Below are 19,954 nucleotides of genomic sequence, written 5' to 3' on the forward strand. Positions count from 1 at the left end.
CAGTGAGTAACTCACCTCCTGAGTCCCCAAAGCCTATCCATCACTTATACAGCATGTCAGGAGTGTGATGGCATACCCTTCACTTGCCTGAGTGAATGCAGCTCCAACAACATTCAAGAACCTTGGCACCATCCAGGGCAAAGAAGCCTGCACATCACCACATCCACAAACATTCAGTCCCTTCACCACTGACACTTAGTAACAATATTGTGTACCATCTACAAGATGTACTGCAGAAATTCATCCAAGGTTCTTAGATGGCACCTCCCAAATCCACAACCACTTCCATCTAGAAGGACATGGGCAGTAGATACATCGAACACCAACATCTGGATGTTCCCCTCCAAGCCACTCCCCATCCTGTCTTGGAAATATATCACTGTTTCTTCAGTGTCACTGGATCAAATTCCTGGCATTCCTTCCCTAAGAGCATTGTGGGTCTGCCTACAGAACACGGACTGCAGCGATTCAGGAAGACAGCTCACCACCACCTTCTCAAGGGCAGTTAGGGATAGGCAATAATATTGAACCCAGCCACATCTCATGCATGAACTTAAAAAGAATTGTTGCCCAGCTCATGAAACTGCTTGGCTTTTCGCTAAGATTTGCTTGGCAGCCTTGGATTCTAGTGATATGTATTACGTAACAAGTCTCATACTTTGGGGGAGGTGCCAAAGAGGGAGGAGACTTATTGCATTGTCTCAGCACTGGTGACAGACCTTGCTAGACTCCTGCATCTGAACAGTGCCTGTGAACATTGATCTGACAGAAATGACACAGAGAATGAGCACCAGCTATTACAGGTATGATATTGGTAAAAGCACATTATTAAATGAACCTATCCATGGGTAGACTACTAGATTACTTACATGTAAATGTGTAGAATTTGAATTGAAATAACTAATCTTTATATATGGAGATGAATTTATTTGTTATCCTTAATCATTTAGATAGATGCGTTGATTATCAAATTCTACCCTAAATGTATTGCTGCTTAACTGCTTTGGAAATATTTCTTTTCCTGAACTATCCATGAGTATAATGAGTGTCTTGAAATGCTGGGATTGTGCTTAACATAAAGGATTTGCACAATCTAAGTTAAATATGCTTTATATAGATGCCCGATACTTTTTTCCCAATTAGCTCACTACCCTGTAAAGATACTATTTGTTCAGGTCTTGCAGTGAGCTCTATTTAAAGCCTCCTGACAGCACTTGACAATTGCATCTTGTCACCTTTTGGTTCCATTGTCTAGAGTATACCTCTGCCTTTTCAGTAATTATCCTGAGCTCGTGTCCCACCTTGTCCCTGGCATTAAATGTGAGCAGGCAGCTTTCCCCACGCCTTTGATTCAAAGATAGAAAGTACTGGGAAAACTCAGCAGATCTGGCAGCATCTTTAAAGAGAGAAATGGAGTTAAGTTTTCAAGTTCAGTGACCCTTCATCAGCCTGATGTTTCCGGCTCTTCCCGTCCTTGTTTCAGATCTCCAGCGTGTGCAGTACTTTGTTTTATTGTACTGCGGATTCAGCAGGTGAACTCGCCTTCCACTTCACCCTCTTCCTTTTGGGGAACACATGATAGCTGACACACTGGCAGAGATCACCACCCCATGTACAGAGGGTACAAACCCACATCCTCCTGGGTCTTGATGCTATTTAATGGTGCACCCACATTTTAGTTTACTCGAGCATTTCGCCGCTCTTAGATCCTTGAGATGAGCTTTCCCTTGATATTTCAGTGGATTGTGTCATTTCAACTCTATTGTTGGTCTCCTCTGTAAGTATGTAAACATATTGCAAACTTTTTACACACGTTTACAACTTCTTATCACAAACGCTCCAGGGGTGATTAGCAAATGGCTTCAGTCTCTGTCAAGTATCTCATGAAACCTCATCCATTCCCGTTACTGGATGAATATTGACTGGATTAACATTGGGACTCAGAATGCTGCAAGTTGATGGACTAGTTGTCGCCATTCAGCTGGCAAGCCTAGCCACTCATTACGGTTTCAATTAATGTTTTCCCCATTCAATCTCATCCATTCCTGCCCTGTGGATGCTGACTGGCTACAGCTGGGTTTGTCAGCTGCCTGAAGGCAGCTTACTCAAATTGCCATCTTCAAGCTGTGAGTCAACAACGTAAGTACTTAAGGGGGCTTTCATATGCTAGAGCCAAATCTAACAATGAAGGGAGGCTACATCTTCACACCTACTTTCCCCGCACCCTCTAGGACATCCATCACTGAGGATTTGTCGGCAATGAGCCAGAACCTGGGAATCCCTGGGCAAAGCTCTGTGAAGCACCCACAGCACATGGGCTGCAGTCATTCATACCATTCCTCTCCTCAGGGACATTCTACCCTATGGCACCAGTACCTGCAGGTTGACAGTGGATCTGCTTGGTCACCTGAAGGGCAGAAAACCACTGTTTCCACCGTGGGCAGGACATTGCATGAAATAGTAGGATCTGGCACGCTGGAAGGCCATTCGGGCGGCTCAGTGGTTCGCACTGCTGCTTCACAGCGCCAGGGACCCAGGTTCAATTCCACCCTCAGGTGACTGTCTACGCAGAGTTTGCGCATTCTCCCCATGTCTGCATGGGTTTCCTCTGGTTTCCTCCCACAGTCCAAAGAAGTGCCGGTTAGGTGGATTGGTCACTGTAAATTGCCCATAGTGTCCAAGGATGGGCAGGCTAGGTGGATTAGCCATGGGACATATGAGGTTAGATGGATAGGTTGGTGGTATGGGTTTGGGTGGAATGCTCTTTGGAGGGTCGGTATGGACTCAATGGGCCAAACAGCCTCCTTCTGCACTGTAGGGATTCTATGATTCTTTCTTCCTCTGTCACCTCATTAAAACATTAGTACCAATGTTGCAAATTGAGTGTGGATATGTGCGAACTCAAAGTATGGTTAAGAGCAGCTGATGCTCCTGTGAGAGAGGGTTGATCCATGGAAGAGAATAACGAAGAGTGTGACTAAATCAAAGCGACAGAGTGGCTCCCATTTCCCCCTTGACTGGTTGAACATTGACCACATTAACATTGGGACTTAAAAATGCTGCAACTTGCTGGGCTAGTTGTTGTCATTCTAGTTGCAAACGTCCCCAGTCAGTACAGTTAATGGCACCATGCTTCCAGCAGAGCTGCAGATTGTATCTAAAGCGTTTTCTTTGGTCTTGCCTGAAATTGGGCCATTTGTGGATTGAGGGAACAGGATTTGGTGAGAGCGGTCCTGTCAGTTGAGCAACACCTCCTCAAGGTCAACTAGGGATGGGCAATAAATGTGGCTGTCCAATATAGATAAAAATACTCATCAGGAGCTCCCTCCTGGATGCTTGTGATTTCAATCACAATATTCCCTTTGCTTATGTGGCAGAGGGTTAGTCAACACAGCATATGTTGGGGGTTCTCAACTCATGTTATTTAGCTGGGTTCTCAAAAAATAAATAGAAAAAGAATCACTGGTTGTAAGGAGAGGCTTGGTCATTTATCATGGGGCTGGACAGCATTTACTAACACAAATTTATCATTGGGATGATATCAGCATGTCTTTGGGGAGAGCTCGCTTTGTTGGATGGAACATGTTTGCATTTATTATTCAAGGAGATAAATTAGTCTGCCTAAAAATACAATGGCAGGTTCCTGGAATTGTGCCATTTGATAGAGTTTCGTGTTTCAGATTTCTCTAACTTGTGAAGCTGCTAGGAGACTAACACCTTCAGCTGTCATTTTGGGTATCAGCCTACACAATTTCAAATTCCCATGAAACATACATAGTTGCACTGTACTGTACTAGCATTTCAGCAGCTTGTTCAATTATTTATTGTCAGTGTTTGTGTAGTGTCGACACTCTCTAACATCAAACACCTGAGAAACCATTTCAAAATTAACCCGATAACAGGCAACGTGGAGTCTTAGTGTGGATTATATGCCAGTAGGTTCCACTCATGCCAAATACTCAGCTGATAAAACAAACACACTTAGCATCTGGAGGCCTCTGACCAGCAGTGTACCACAAGGATTGATGCTGGGTCCATTGCTTTTTGTCACTTATATAAATGATTTGGATGTGAACTTAGGAGGTACAGTTAGTAAGTTGCAGATAACACCAAAATTGTAGGTGTCGTGGACAGTGAAGAAGGTTACCTCAAAGTGCAATGGGATCTTGATCAAATGTGCCAATGGACTGAGGAGTGGCAGATGGAGTTTAATTTAGATGAGTGTGAGGTGTTGCGTTTTGGAAAGGCAAATCAGGGCAGGGTCGATACACTTAATGGTAAGGTCTGGGGAGTGTTGCTGAACAAACAGACTTCAGAGTGCAGGTTCATCATTCCTTGAAAATGGATTCCCAGATGGATAGATTAGTGAAGAAGGCTTTTGGTCTGCTTTCCTTTATTGGTCAGTACATTGAGTATAGGAGTTGGGAGGTCATGTTGCAGCTGTACAGGACATTGGTCAGGCCACTTTAGGAATACTGTGTGCAATTCTGGTATCCCTGCTATTGAAAAGATGTTGTGAAACTTGAAAGGGTTCAGCAAAGATTTATAAGGATGTTGCCAGGTTTGGAGGGTTTGAGCTATAAGGAGAGGCTAAATAGGCTGGGGCTGTTTTCCCTGGAGGGTCAGAGGCTGAGTGGTGACTTGATAGAAGTTTATAAAATCACCAGGAACATGGATAGGATGAGTAGGCAAGGTCTTTTCCCCAAGGTGGGAGAGTCAAAAACTAGGGAGCATAGGGTTAAGGTGAGAGGGGAAAGATTTAAAAGGGACCTAAGGGGCAGCATTTTCACACAAAGGGTGGTGCATGTATGGAATGAACTGCCAGAGGAAGTGGTGGAGGCTGGTACAGTTACAACATTTAAAAGGCATCTGGATGGGCATATGAGTAGGGTTTAAAGGGGTATGGGCCAAATGCTGGCAAATGGGAACTAGATTAATTTAGGATATCTGGTCAGCATGGATGAGTTGGACTGGAGGGTCTGTTTTTGTGCTGTACAGCTCTGTAACTGTATGTAGTTTGATTCATCTTATAAGCTCTTCAATCTTCCTCTCTGTGTGTGCTGTGTCCTGTCTGCCTATTTGTCTCAATGTCCATTCAAATGTTAATTGGTATGTGTGTACATGTGTTTGTATCTATCATTCTATGAATGCTTGCAAGTATTTAACTCTCTGCATACCAGTCCGGGTGTAAAATTATGTCAACCTGAATTTTTCTACAGATGCCACAGTACATGTAAGTATGTGAATATTTAACCACTGATTACCTGACACTTCACTTACATTCTGGAGAAGAGGGGCTGCCAAATAACAAAGGTTGGAATCTTATCGAAGTCTGACCACCATGGGCTGTACCGAGCTGTGAAGAAGAAGTCCAGCAAGACCTATCCAAACGCCAGGAGCAAAGTGCTCCATCTTCTAAGATAACAAGGTGTAGAGCTGGATGAACACAGCAGGCCAAGCAGCATCAGAGGAGCAGGAGAACTGACGTTTCAGGCCTAGATCCTTCTTCAGAAAAGCAGGGTCTTGGCCTGAAACGTCAGCTTTCCTGCTCCTATGATGCTGCTTGGCCTGCTGTGCCCATCCAGCTTTACACCTTGTTATCTCAGATTCTCCAGCAGTTGCAGTTCCTACTATCTTTGCTCCACCTTTTATCCTTTTTTTATAAGCAGTTTAGTGAGATTCCCTCTTGGGAGTAGCATAGTGCCAATCAACAAGGATTGAATCTCATTAAATACCTTGGTGACAGCCCAACTCACCTCAGTAATACTTAATCTTGTATCTGGCAGACTTGCCAAAGAAGCCATGCATGAGGAAATGCAACACAGAGATCGGAGCAGGTACCTGGAGGCTTCAGCTCACTGCTTTCTCTGAAGGAGCTCCATGTTGGACACCAGCATCTCAGGGCACATTCCATGACCACCAGTCTCACCTCGCCCACATCCACAGATGTTGGCATCCAACATGTGCCAACCTCTAAGACCCTTCATGCCACAGCTCTGATCTACTTACAGGATACTTCTACACTTCATTACCACACCTTGGACTACACCAAAAATTACCATTGTAATGTGGCAGCAAACACACTGTGTATTCAGGGACAGACGCCCAGCCCAAGGACTGAGCCAGGCTGTATCTCTACACTGTTCACATGTTGTCTGAGTGTTCACTCACTCTGAGCTTGTCTGAACACTCACAGCATCCTTTTTGCACTTTGCCTCCTCAGCCAGAGACCTGAGGCTCATGTTACTTCTGTCTTGCCTTGCTAATTAGTGCAAACACAAAAGAATCTAGTCAAGTTAAGGAAGAGTTAAGAGAAAGCAGAGTAATTGTTTCCCTTCTTCAGAATAAAGGAAGAACCTGCTGAAGACCCTTTGAAAATGGGTCACTGGACCTGCAACATTAACTCTGCTTCCTGTCTACAGAAGCTGCCAGACCTGCAGAGCTTTCACTGCAATTTCTGTTGTTTCCATCTTTCTCGGGTTCTCTAGATGACAGCAGATCCACAATTCTCCTGTTTTACAGTTAACGTTTGTTGAATCTTTATATTTATTTTTTTCACAGTCCATTGATCTCATGCCAAGACGACCATCCTGTCGACTATTTTTCCAAAGTGAACCAGGGAAAACGACGTCCCCAGAGAGGAGATGAGGTGAGAATCATCTACAATAGAACTGACAATATTCTTGTCTGACTAAACATTGAGGGCTGGAAATCAGAAACATAAACGTGGCACTTTCAAAATGGACAGTAATTTAGTCAGCCTCTGATAGACTAAGCTCATTTAGAATTTCTGGTGCTATACTGAACAGGATGCCCCGGCAAAAACTCTTTTTCTAATCTCCCTCCTTTTAGTTTACTGACCATCCTATTATAGATTTTTAACATCTTTTTGCTCATGAGGTAAAGTCAGATAAGATATAACTTAGAGTTTCTATCTTCTGCTCTCTATGCATGCATTGGGCATTTTGTGGTGAGTGGTAGACTTCATACCATGAGTCAGAAGGCCAAGCAGCATCGCAGGAGCACAAAAGCTGACGTTTTGGGCCTAGAGTCCTCATCGGAGAGTGTAGAGTGTAGTCCATTGGGGATGATCTGGTTCCATAGGCAGGTGCTGAGGAAGGTAATGTGGCTGTGGTACCTGGTTTGCTTCGGGACATGGTCGAACAGTTTCAAGGCTGAAGAGATTACAAGAGAGTTGCAGTGGGAGAGAGATCCCCTGAGTTTGGTCCGGAGGGAGGAGGGTAACTTCTTCAGGTTAGGCATCCCTGGAAGAGGCTTCGCAGTGAGGTTAAAATTGTGATCAGAGATAATGGGAACTGCAGCTGGAGAATCCAAGATAACAAAGTGTGGAGCTGGATGAACACAGCAGGCCAAGCAGCATCTCAGGAGCACAAAGGCTGACGTTTCGGGCCTAGACCCTTCATCAGAGAGCCGAGGCCCGAAACATCAGCTTTTGTGCTCCTGAAATGCTGCTTGGCCGACTGTGTTCATCCAGCGTCACACTTTGTTATCTTGGATTCTCCAGCATCTGCAGTTCCCATTATCCATGAGTCAGAAGGCCCTGGTTCAAGTTCAACCCAAAAAAGGTTGATTTAACAGTTAGAGTTACCTGTCATCTCCGTCACTCTCTATCCTCCCTAAATATGAGCAGGGCCCCGTTTCATTGAAAGGTTGAAGATACATTTCAGTTAGCAACAAGGCTAGAAGAGATGGTAAGATCCAGAGCTAGTCTTGAATGTGGTTGAGTGAGTTTATAAGTAGGCAGAAGAAAGAAGGATAATGAACCTAGTGGAGACTTGAACTCATAACCTCCTGCAGTGAGAAGGTTACCATAGAGAGGCAGCTTCTCACACTGACTGAACACTTCCATGATTAGTGGGTGCCAAAGATCACAAGGGCCATTGCTAGGAAATCCTTCATTTCCAGGTAGGATGGCAACTGTACAACAAGTAGTAAGGGAATGGAACGCTTTGCCTGCCACGGTAGCAGATTCACCAACTTTAGGTACATTTGAGTCGTCATTAGATAAGCATATGGACGTACATGGAATAGTGTAGGTTAGATGGGCTTGAGATCGGTATGACAGGTCAGCACAACATCGAGGGCCAAAGGGCCTGTACTGTGCTGTAATGTTCTATGTTCTATGTTCTATGTTCTATAGCAATCTGAAGCCCATCTAACCTACACTATTCCACGTACGTCCATACGCTTGTCCAATGACGACTTAAATGTACTTAAAGTTGGTGAATCTATTACCGTTGCAGGCAAAGCGTTCCATTCCCTGACTACTCTCTGAGTAAAGAAACTACCTCTGACATCTGTCCTATATCTTTCACCCCTCAATTTAAAGCTATGCCCCCTCGTGCTCGCCGTCACCATCTTAGGAAAAAGGCTCTCCCTATCCACCCTATCGAACCCCCTAATTATTTTATATGTCTCTATTAAGTCACCTCTCAACCTTCTTCTCGCTAACAAAAACAGCCTCAAGTCCCTCAGCCTTTCCTCGTAAGGCCTTCCCTCCAGACCAGGCAACATCCTAGTAAATCTCCTCTGCACCCTTTCCAAAGCTTCCACATCCTTCTTATAATGCGGTGACCAGAACTGTACACAATACTCCAAGTGCGGCCGCACCAGAGTTTTGTACAGCTGCAGCATAGCCTCTTGGTTCCCGGAACTTGATCCCTCTATTAATAAAAGCTAAAACAATGTATGCCTTCTTAACAACCCTGTCAACCTGGGTGGCAACTTTCAAGGATCTATGTACATGGACACTGAGATCTCTCTGCTCGTCTACACTATAAAGAATTTTACCATTAGCCCTATACTTTGCCTTCTGGTTACTCCTACCAAAGTGCATCACCTCACACTTGTCTGCATTAAATTCCATTTGCCACCTCTCAGCCCAGCTCTTCTGCTTATCTATGTCTCTCTGCAACCTACAATATCCTTCATCACTATCCACAACTCCACCGACCTTAGTGTCATCTGCAAATTTACTAACCCATCCTTCTACGCCCTCATCCAGGTCATTTATAAAAATGACAAACAGCAGTGGACCCAACACCGACCCTTGCGGTACACCACTAGTAACTGGTCTCCAGGATGAACATTTCCTATCAACTACCACCCTCTGTCTTCTTTCAGCAAGCCAATTTCTGATCCAAACTGCTATATCTCCCACAATTCCATTCCTCCGCATTTTGTACAATAGCCTACTGTGGGGAACCTTATTGAAGGCCTTGCTGAAATCCATATACACCACATCAATTGGTTTATTCTCATCTAACTGTTTGGTCACCTTCTCAAAGAACTAATTTATTTACTCAGTCCTCATTATCCATGAGGATTAGGGCATGGACTAACAGTGAACACAGTAAAATGTGGGCACCATTCCTATGTACCTCCCCCATGTACTGCGAAGGTTTATTAAGGCAGACTGGATGAGATGACAAGGGCCAAAACAATGGGGTCTTGAGTTGACTTCAGGAACATTTGTTTATTTGCGGAGAGTAAATCAGCAGGAATTGGGTGCAGTGGTACCAGATGGTGCATAGTCTATGAGGCCTCTCCAATGAAACTGAGGGTTGTCTATAATTCTCTGGAGCAGGGACTCCCAAAGTTGTGGTTTGGATCCCCAGTAGGATCACGGGCTACAAAATCATGAAATCCAAACCCCAAGGCTGTCACGATCAGTATAGAGCACAGACCAAGTTACATCTGTGTACTCCTGCTCTAACAGGTGGTCACTCTCATTGTGCAGTCTCTAAATGGTGTCTCAGTGGGAAAGAGTTTTGAGGGACGCTCTGCTCCAGAGTTAACAATCATCTGACAAAGTTAGGAATCATGTGACTCTGATACCGGTCTATTCAGAGAATTCTGTCTCATCTGAACGTTACTAATTTAGAATTAAACATGTTTTATTCAAAAGAGAGTCCTGGCCTCAAAATTTTTGATGAGGGAGAAATCTCCAAATTTTCACAGTGTCATAAATCCCACTCGTGAAAAGAATCTTCAAATAGCTACTGCCCGGCACCTCGATGATGAAATGGGGGAGTAGTGGGTGCCATTTGCTGATAACTTCCCTGTGGTTTAGAAACTGGGGAAATGTCCATGTTCTGTCATAGGTCCAGGGAAATACTGACTGCAAAGTGACTGAGCAATGAATGGAAAGAACCACATATTGCATAAATAAATAGAGACAGAGCGTTAGAGATGATCAGTAGTCATATGAATTGTCTAGAAGACTTCATTCCATCAATACCTGTATACTGACCAGTTAGACAAGGTATTTCCAGCAAGACTACTCAGTTCCCCAAGGTGGAGATTTATTTTAAGTTAGAAACTTAAGTGTTACCAATGCCATGTATACAATTACAGTGATCATAAATTGTGGTCTCCATTCATAGGCATCCAGTCCTTGGCCTGCTCTTGGACGGAATATGAGACCAGTTCACCTGCGGGCCCTCACTTCGAATACAGATGGTGAAGGTGGACTTTTCCTATTAGAAGATTTAGATGTTTCTGATCTCTACCAGGTACCATTATCCCATATCCCACTTGACACCACTGTCTGCCAACTGGGCTATTCCTTAAGCTAGTTTCCCAGGTTGCTGAGGCTAACTCTGTCTCCAGGCCCTCATAATTGTCCTTGCTTAAGTTTAAAAAACTTGCCTTAGATCCACTTCTCTCTCTCAAACAAAATGCAAAATCAAATTGTATTATGATTATTCCTACCTAGGGGTACTTTTACAATGGGGTTATCAATTAATCTTGTTTCATGGCATATCACCAAATCTGTCTAGCCTGCTCGCTGGATGGCCCTAGAACATGCTGTGGTCTCAAAAATATTCAACGAACCCATCATCCAGACTACTGTAAAGAAGTAAGAATGGATTGCACCAATGGGGTAAAATTTGGTTGCCAACAGGCCGCTGATTCATTTGTGGAATTGTGACCAGTTGCAAATGCCAAATGCCATCAGCCTGGCTGCAACAATCTGATTGGCCAGCTTGTCATTTCAAACATTATTGGCAGAAGTCTTTGAATTGTTGAAAGGGCAGGTGGTGTGTCACTGCTTCTGAAAACCCAAAGAAAGCCAGTTTATTTTCTTCCACCAGTTCCTGTAAGGCATTAACCAATAAGCCAGAGGCTGAACGATTCATGAACCAGATGGTCTGTGGTTCCTATGAAAAAGTTAGAGAAGCAGAAGGAAAAGGTCAGAGAACTGAAAGATTTGGGAACCGAAACAAACTCTATTGAATCCTGAGCAGTTTTACTATTAAACCGTCTGCCTAGTATTTTATCCCTCCACCAATGTTTGTGTGTATCTGCATATGGGTTGGTGCAGGGGGAAGGTGTTCAGAAGGGGTTTACAGTCTTAGCTAGCAGACATACAAGTTGATAGTTCATGGTTATTTACCTGTAGTTACAATTAATTTATTTGTAACAGACAGAAGTTCTTGTTAAGCAGAGAAATCTGGTCCATATTTCCCATGGACCTGGATCTATTGAACAGATAAGTTAGGGACTAGTTGCACTTTGTGATGACTCTGGGAATAGCGGATCTTGTTTCTGGTGCTCAATCCCAGGGAGGTGTAATACTCCCTTTGCCAATCTGACAATGTGCATGTGGATTAAAGTCAGTCATGGTTATAGCTGTTCCTTTCTCACAACCCCTACTATTGCTTCTTGTATATCCCAGCCTACAGAATGGTTGATTTTAGGAGCCTGTAAACCACTCTCACAAGTGATTTCTTACCTTAAAGGGAACAAAAGAACTGCAGATGCTGTCCTGAGGAAGGATCACCAGACCCGAAATGTTAACTCTGTTTTTTCCCTTCACAGATGCTGCCAGACCTGCTGAGCTTTTCCAGCAACATCTGTTTGGTTTCCTGATTTTGTACCTTTACTGTTTATCAATAAGAGAGAGGTGACTACCTGGTGATATTATCGCTGGACTCTTAATCCAGAGACCTAGATAACATTCTGGGCACCCGGATTTGGTGGAATTTGAAGTCAGTGAATTAGGAGTCTAATGATGACTGTGAAACCAATGTCAATTGTCGAAAAGTCCATTTGTTTCACTAATGACCTTTAGGGAAGGAAACTACCATCCTTACCTGGTCTGGCCTACATGTGACTCCAGGCACAAAGCAATGTGGTTCACTCTGAACTGCCTTCTGCGGTTGGTAATAAATGCTGGGTTAGCCAGCAACGCCCACATTTTATGAATGAATAAAATCATATCTCACCAAACTGAATCTACATCCTGTTCTCCAGAATTAAGATCTGGAGGACCGTGTGCAGTTCTGGTCACCCTAATTGTTATTAACCTGGAGAGAGCTCAGAAAAAATTTACCAGGATGTTGCTGGGAATGGAGGGTCTGCTTTATGAAAATAAGCTGGATTTTTCCACTGGAGCTCAGGAAGTTGAGGGGTGACCTTATTGAGGTTTATAAAATCATGAGGGGCATATGTAGGGGTGAGTTGTAAAGGTCTTTTCCCTGGGGCGGGGAGTTCAAAACTTAGGGGCATATTTTTAAGGTGAGAGGGAAAAGATCTTAAAAGTACATGAAGAGATACTTTATTACACTGAGAGTGGTTTTTGTGTGGAATGAACTTCAGAGGAAGTGGAGGGCGCAGGTACAGTTAGAACATTTAAAAGACATTTGGATAAGTACATGGATGGGAATGGTTTAGAGGGATATGGGCCAAACACAGGCAGGTGGGGCTGGTTTAGTTTGGGAATATGGTCAGCATGGATTAGGTGGACCAAACCGTCTGTTTCCATGTCTCTATGACTCGTAACTTGCATTAATATTAGGATATCTCAAGTCAAATAAATAATAAAACAATGGATCTGACATAAAAAATATATCCACCAGAGCATGGACCATTAGCTTCACCATGTAATTGGTCTATGTCAGTACTTATAACCCTCCCATTCCTCTTCCTGTCCATTTAATGTTATATTCTTGTTGCCATGTTAATCCATTAGCTGTTGTGAAAACAAAGCAATTAGGTGATGTGGCTGACAATCAGACTAAAAAGCTGGCCTGTAGAAAAGCAGAGATTTCAGGAATGGGGAAGTTGCTGACTAAGGTTGAAGCACTTGAAAGCTCCAGTGAATGGGAGGAGGAGAGTTGTTTATTTTAAGGTGCTTCGCATACAGTTTCCATCTTTTTTCTCATGTTTGCTTATGCCCCTCTCGTGTTCAATTATTTCCATAGGCTTACAGCTTCTCTTTCCATTCATATTCACTTACATTACACGTAATGCCAGAGACTATTTCCCAGGGCAGAAATGGCTAGCACGAGGGGTCATAGTTTTAAGCTGGTTGGTGGAAAGTATAGAGGGGATGTCAGAGGCAGGTTCTTTACGCAGAGAGTTGTGAGAGCATGGAATGCGTTGCCAGCAGCAGTTGTGGAAGCAAGGTCATTGGGGTCATTTAAGAGACTGCTGGACATGTATATGGTCACAGAAATTTGAGGGTGCATACATGAGGATCAATGGTCGGCACAACATTGTGGGCTGAAGGGCCTGTTCTGTGCTGTACTGTTCTATGTTCTATGTTCTACGTTCTAATGACTGATCCCACGTCTATATAACCATGTAAACCTCACTTAGTGTTGTGTTAATGTCATTACAGCTGGAGCATGGAACCATTCACAAGCAGAGCTCAGGCAGTGAGCCAGAGAACAGAAGGTGCCTCCCCCTCATTCCAGCCAAGAGGATGCCTGTCCATCCAAGGTCAAATCACAGCTTCCAACAACCTTCTGTACATCTCACTGGAAGGATTCACAACCACGCTTTGCCCAATCACTTAAGATTGGCAAACAAGGCATCTGACCGAGTGACAGAGAGGACAGGGAAGCTGGCTTTGATGGGAAAAAAGTGCTTCAGAAACAGAAAGGTAGAGATTAATTCAAGTTAAGTGACTATACTTGGAGTAAAAATCATGGTCAGTGAGAGGAGAGGATATACTGTGATAAACAACAACCAATATTTCTCAGGCACTGTTCGGGTATAAAATGAATGAAGAGTTTCACAGAGATGATTGACTGACAAAATGCAACCCCGGGTCAAATAATGAGATATTTTCAGACAGGTGACCAAATTGGTTAGGTCACTTTTGGAAAACTGCATTCAGTTCTGGTCTCCCTGCTAGAGGAAAAGTGTTGTGAAACTTGAAAGGGTTCAGAAAAGATTTAACTCATGCTGGAACTTAGCTACAATTCTATTAACGGTGTCTGTCTCTGGACGTGTCCAGGGTTCGATCCTTATACAGTGTTGCTGTGCAATTGACTTGTTCCGACATTGAATTCTAATATAACAGGTAGACACGATAGTGAAGAGGATGATTGGTACACTTGCCTTTATTGGTCAGTGCATCAAGTTTAGGCGTTGGAAGGGCATGTTGAGGCTGTACAGGACATTAGTTAGCCTACTTTTGCAATATTGCATTCAATTCTGCTCTCCCTGTTGTAGGAAGAATGTTGTTAAACTTGCGAGGGTGCAGAAAAGATTTGCAAGAATGTTGCCAGTGTTGGACGGTTTGATCTACAGGGAGAGGCTGAATAGGCTGGGGCCATTTTCCCTGCAGCGTCAGAGACTTACGGCTGACCTTTTAGATGTTTATAAAATCATGAGGAGCACGGATAGGGTGAATGCAGAAAGTCTTCTCCCCACGGTGGGCGAGTCCAAAGCTGGGGAGTATAGGTTTAAGATGAGAGGAGAAAGATTTAAAAGGGAACTGAGGGCTAACACAGAGGGAGGTGTGTGTATGGAATGAGCTGCCAGAGGAAGTGGTGGAGGCTGGTACAGTTACAGCATTTAAAAGGCATCTGGATCGGTATATGAATAGGAAGGGGATAAAGGGATATGGGCTAGACTAATTCAAATTAGCTGGTCAGCATTGATGAGTTGGACCAAAGGGCTTTCATGCTGTACATCACTTTACTCTGAGTAATTCTTAAGGAGTGTCTTAAAGTAGAGTAATCAGGTCGAGAGAAAGAAAGTTAGTCCAGAGGTTATGGCCCTAACAGCTGAAGGCAATAATGACGTATCTAACTTAAGAGTTACTTAGATTTGCCAATAAGGAGGACTCGTGTTCAATGTTTCAGAGATAGTTTGAACTGCAGATGCTGGAGAATCTGAGATAACAAGGTGTAGAGCTAGATGAACACAGCAGGCCAAGCAGCATCAGAGGAGCAGGAAAGCTGACATTTCAAACCTAGACCCTTCTTCAGAAAGTTGGCCCAAAGCATCAGCTTTCCTGCTCCTCTGATGCTGCTTGGCCTGCTGTGATCATCCAGCTCTACACTGTGTTATCTCACGCTCAATGTTATTGCTTCTCTCTGAGAGATTCCATCTGCATGAATGATCAGCAGACATTGTATCGAAGGCCACAAGCTACAGAAGGATCTGCCAGGGAGCTCTTCACAAACATATCAGTGATGTTGTTACACAACAAATAAGTGACTCTTCGGCAAAGGCAAAATGTTGGAGATGCTGGAAATCCGAAATATAACCACTTCCAAAGGATAGTCAGAGATAATGGGAACTGCAGATGCTGGAGAATCTGAGATAACAAAGTGTGGAGCTGGATGAGCACAGCAGGCCAAGCAGCATCTTAGGAGCACAAAAAGCTAACGTTTCGGGCCTCAAGCCTTCATCAGAAAAAACGAAAATTTTTTTCTGATGAAGGGTCTAGGCCCGAAACGTCAGCTTTTGTGCTCCTAAGATGCTACTTGGCCTGCTGTGTTCATCCAGCTCCACACTTTGTTACCAAAGGAGAGTCATATTAGACTCAAAATGTTAACTGTTTCTCTCAGCACAGCTGAAATTCCTGCTGAGTTTCTCATGTGCCTTACATTTTTCTGTTATATAGTTTGGTCAAGTGACCCTTTTCTATCTTTCACTTACATATAATTTCGTGTCAATTCATCTGATAGTGATCAAGAGGATAAGCACTGACTGAAATTTCCCTTCCCTGATCAAAGGCACTGGGGATAATTGTGAAATCTCCTCCTCCACCTCCCCACCTCTGATTCAGCAAATACACCCAGACTGGGGGTCAACTCAATGGGCTAAATTGTCCAGCTTTCCAGCTGGACATCCACAAATTCACGGATTCGCCATATCACAGGAAGATGGATAGTGTCATTGCTTTTAAACGTCTAAACAGAGCAACTTAATTTGTGACTTCTTCAGATTCAGGTATCCAGCCTTCCACAAGACTTCCAGAAGATTCCACAGGCAGCTGGCCATTCCGACGCCCGTATCACAATGCTGTATCTCGGGAGAGGACTAAAGATCCCTGCTCAGAGTGTCCAGCCGCGAGATGAACTGAAGGTCTTTCAGCAGATCTGTGGAGCTGAGAATATTTGTGTGTACAAAGGGCACCTCACTCAGAGAGGTAGGGTTGGGTCTGTGCCTTCAAGATCACTGGCTCATCTTGGTGTCCATTCCCTAGTAATTCAGCTGGTATCCTGCTTCATTGGTATCGTGTGAGCCTTGGCATGAAGGGTGCCATTCACAGAGAGCAGCTGGTTGGAATGGAATGGGAAAACAAATAGTCACCGTGGAGCTCAGTGCAGCTGAGGTCACTTGTGTTCATATGTTCACTCACCTTTGAATGGCCCTTGCTCAGTGTTGCCAGTGTTTGCTCTCTGTAAGAACTCAGCATAAGTTGGACAGTCTCAATCAGCAGGAGTTGGCATGGTGCCTCAGTGATTAGCACTGTTACCTCATAGCTCCAGGGACCTGGGTTTGATTCTACCCTCAGGCAACTCTACCCATGTGAAGTTTGCACATTCTCCCCGTGTCTGCGTGGGTTCACTCCAGTTTCCTCGCACAGCCCAAAGATGAGCAGGTTAGATGGATTGGCCGGTCTAAATTCCCCGTATTGTCCAGGAATGTACGGGTTAGGTGGACTGGTCATGCGAAATTCAGAGTTATAGGGATACGGTGGGGTTTGGGTCTGGGTGGGATGTTTTTCAGAAGGTTGGTGTGGACTCGATGGGCCAAATGGCCTGCTTCCACACTGTAGGGATTCTGTGATTCTGTTCTTAATGAAGCCATTGGCTCAGAGCCTGAAACTATTGTCATTGTTGATTAATGACGGGGATGCAGAAAGTAGTATTGTCAAGTTTACAGATGATACAGAAATTGGTGGGAAGGATTACAGGGTCTGTAGAGGGATATGGACAAGATCTGCAAGGTTAAGTGAGTGGGAAAAATCTTTGAAGATAGAACATAATGTTGAAAAATGTGAGGTTAGACACTTTGACAGAAAGAATAGAGGAGCTGAATATTATTTAAATAGAGAGTGACTCAGAAGGTTACAACACAGAGGGATTTGGGAATCCTTGTGCAAAAATCTCACAAAGGCTAGGATACAAGTTCGGCAGGTAATAAGGAAGGCAAATGGAATGTTGGGCTTTATTTCATAAAAATATAAGACTGAAACCTATGTATGAAGACCTAAAATTCGTCCATTCAGCCCATCGGGTCTGCTCTACCATTCGTTCATGGCTGATTTGTTTCTCCTGCCTTCTCCCTGTAACACTTGATCCCTTTAGAAACAGAATTTCGAAGGAAATGGAGTATAAAAATTGAAGAGTTTTGCTAAAACTTTATGCAGCTCTAGTCAGACCACAACTGAAATACCGTGAATAGTTTTGGTCACCTGATCTAAAGAAAGATATGCTGGCATTGGAAGCAGCCGAGATAAGGTTCAGTAGGTTCATCCTGGGTAAAGCAGGACAGTCTTCTGTTGAGAGGTTGAATAGCCTGGGCCTGTACCCGTTGGAATTTATAAGAATGACAAATAACCTTATTGAAACATATAAAATTCCTAGAGGGGATAACAAAGTGTGGAGCTGGATGAACACAGCAGGCCAAGCAGCATCTTAGGAGCACAAAAGCTGACGTTTTCGGCCTAGCCCCTTCATCAGAGAGGGGGATGGGGAGAGGGTTCTGAAATAAATAGGGAGAGAGGTGGAGGCAGATTGAAGATGGATACAGGAAAAGATAGGTGGAGAGGAGACAGACAAGTTAAAGGGGCAGGGATGGAACCTGTAGGTGAGTGTAGGTGGGGAGGTAGGGAGGGGATAGGTCAGTCCAGGGAGGATGGATAGGTCAAGGGGGCAGGATCAGGTTAGTAGTTGGAAATGGAGGTGCGGCTTGAGGTGGGAGGAGGGGATAGGTGAGAGGAAGAACAGGTCGGGGGGCGGGGACGAGCTGGGCTGGTTTTGGGATGCAGTGGTGGGGAGGGGAAGAGCTGGGCTGGTTTTGGGATGCAGTGGGGGGAGGGGAGATTTTGAAGCTGGTGAAGTCCACATTGATACCATTGGGCTGCAGGGTTCTCAAGCGGAATATGAGTTGCTGTTCCTGCAACCTTCGGGTGGCATCATTGTGGCACTACAGGAGGCCCACGATGGACAGGACAAGAATACACGTCTTCCCACCCACCTTCCTGCAAAAATTCCATCCCCTATTCCCAATTTCTTCGCTTCTGCCGCATCTGCTCCCAGGATGAGGCATTACACTCCCATACATACCAGATGTCTTCGTTCTTTAAGGACCGCAACTTCCCCCCCTGCAGTGGTCAAGAACGCCCTCAACCGTGTCTCCCGCATTTCCCTCAACACATCCCTCGCACCCGGTCTCCACAATAACCGCCCAAAGAGAATCCCCCTCATCCTCACATACTACCCCATCAACCTCCGGATACAACGCATCATCCTCCATCACTTCCGCCATCTACAATCCAACCCCACCACCAAAGACCACTCTCTCCATGACTCCCTTGTCCGCTCCACACTCCCCTCCAACCCCACCACACCCAGCACTTTTCCCTGCCACCGCCGGAAGTGCTACATTTGCCCCACACCTCCTCCCTCACCCCCATCCCAGGCCCCAAAAAGACTTTCCACATCAAGCAGATGTTCACCTGCACACCTGCCAATGTAGTATACTGCATCCGCTGTACACGGTGTGGCTTCCTCTACATCGGGGAAATCAAGCGGAGGCTTAGGAACAGCTTTGCAGAACACCTCCGCTCGGTTCGCAATAAACAACTGCACCTCCCAGTCGCGAACCATTTCAACTCCCCCTCGCATTCCTCAGATGACACGTCCATCCTGGGCCTCCTGCAGTGCCACAATGATGCCACCCGAAGGTTGCAGGAACAGCAACTCATATTCCGCTTGGGAACCCTGCAGCCCAATGGTATCAATGTGGATTTCACAAGCTTCAAAATCTCCCCTCCCTCCCAAAACCAGACCAGCTCGTTCCCGTCTCCCTAACCTGTTCTTCCTCTCACCAATACCCTCCTCCCACCTCAAGCTGCACCTCCATTCCCTACCTACTAAACTCATCCCGCCCCCTTGACCTGTCTGTCCTCCCTGGACTGACCTACCCCTCCCTACCTCCCCACCTATACTCACCTCTACAGGCTCCGTCCCCACCCCTTTAACTTGTCTGTCTCCTCTCCGCCTATCTTCTCCTCTATCCATCTTTGATCTGCCTCCCCCTCTCTCCCTACTTATTTCAGAACCCTCTCCCCATCCCTCTTTTCTGATGAAGGGTCTAGGCCGAAATGTCAGCTTTTGTGCTCCTAAGATGCTGCTTGGCCTGCTGTGATCATCCAGCTCCACACTTTGTTATCTTGGATTCTCCAGCATCTGCAGTTCCTAAGATCTCTGATACAAAATTCCTAGAGGACTTGACTGGGTCAATGCAGAAAGGTTGTTTCCTCCTGTGGAAAAGTTTCGGACCTGACGGCATATCTTAGAACAAAAAGACACACATTTTAGACAAAGATGAGTGTTTTTCTCTCAGAGGGGAATGAATGTTTACCCCGGTGGGGGCGGGCGTGCTATTGAGACCAGGTCAATTAGTGTATTCAAGGCTGAGACAAGCAGGTTTTTAATCAGTAAGGGGAATCAAG

The 19,954-nt window shown here is 44.8% G+C and overlaps 1 protein-coding gene across 1 annotated transcript in view; it reads left to right on the forward strand.

The window, feature by feature from the left end:
• The first annotated feature begins 466 nt into the window (after window positions 1–466).
• LOC125465270 (glutamate-rich protein 3-like) overlaps window positions 467–19,954 on the forward strand; it is a 56,791-nt gene continuing 37,303 nt past the window's right edge. The window contains exons 1-5 of the mRNA XM_048558551.2: window positions 467–803; window positions 6,562–6,649; window positions 10,407–10,535; window positions 13,649–13,912; window positions 16,213–16,417. Coding sequence (XP_048414508.2) covers window positions 772–803; window positions 6,562–6,649; window positions 10,407–10,535; window positions 13,649–13,912; window positions 16,213–16,417 — 718 coding nt within the window. The 5' untranslated portion in view covers window positions 467–771. The remainder of the gene's footprint in view (window positions 804–6,561; window positions 6,650–10,406; window positions 10,536–13,648; window positions 13,913–16,212; window positions 16,418–19,954) is intronic.

Source organism: Stegostoma tigrinum, chromosome 29, assembly GCF_030684315.1.
Source record: "Stegostoma tigrinum isolate sSteTig4 chromosome 29, sSteTig4.hap1, whole genome shotgun sequence".
Classification (NCBI taxonomy): domain Eukaryota; kingdom Metazoa; phylum Chordata; class Chondrichthyes; order Orectolobiformes; family Stegostomatidae; genus Stegostoma; species Stegostoma tigrinum.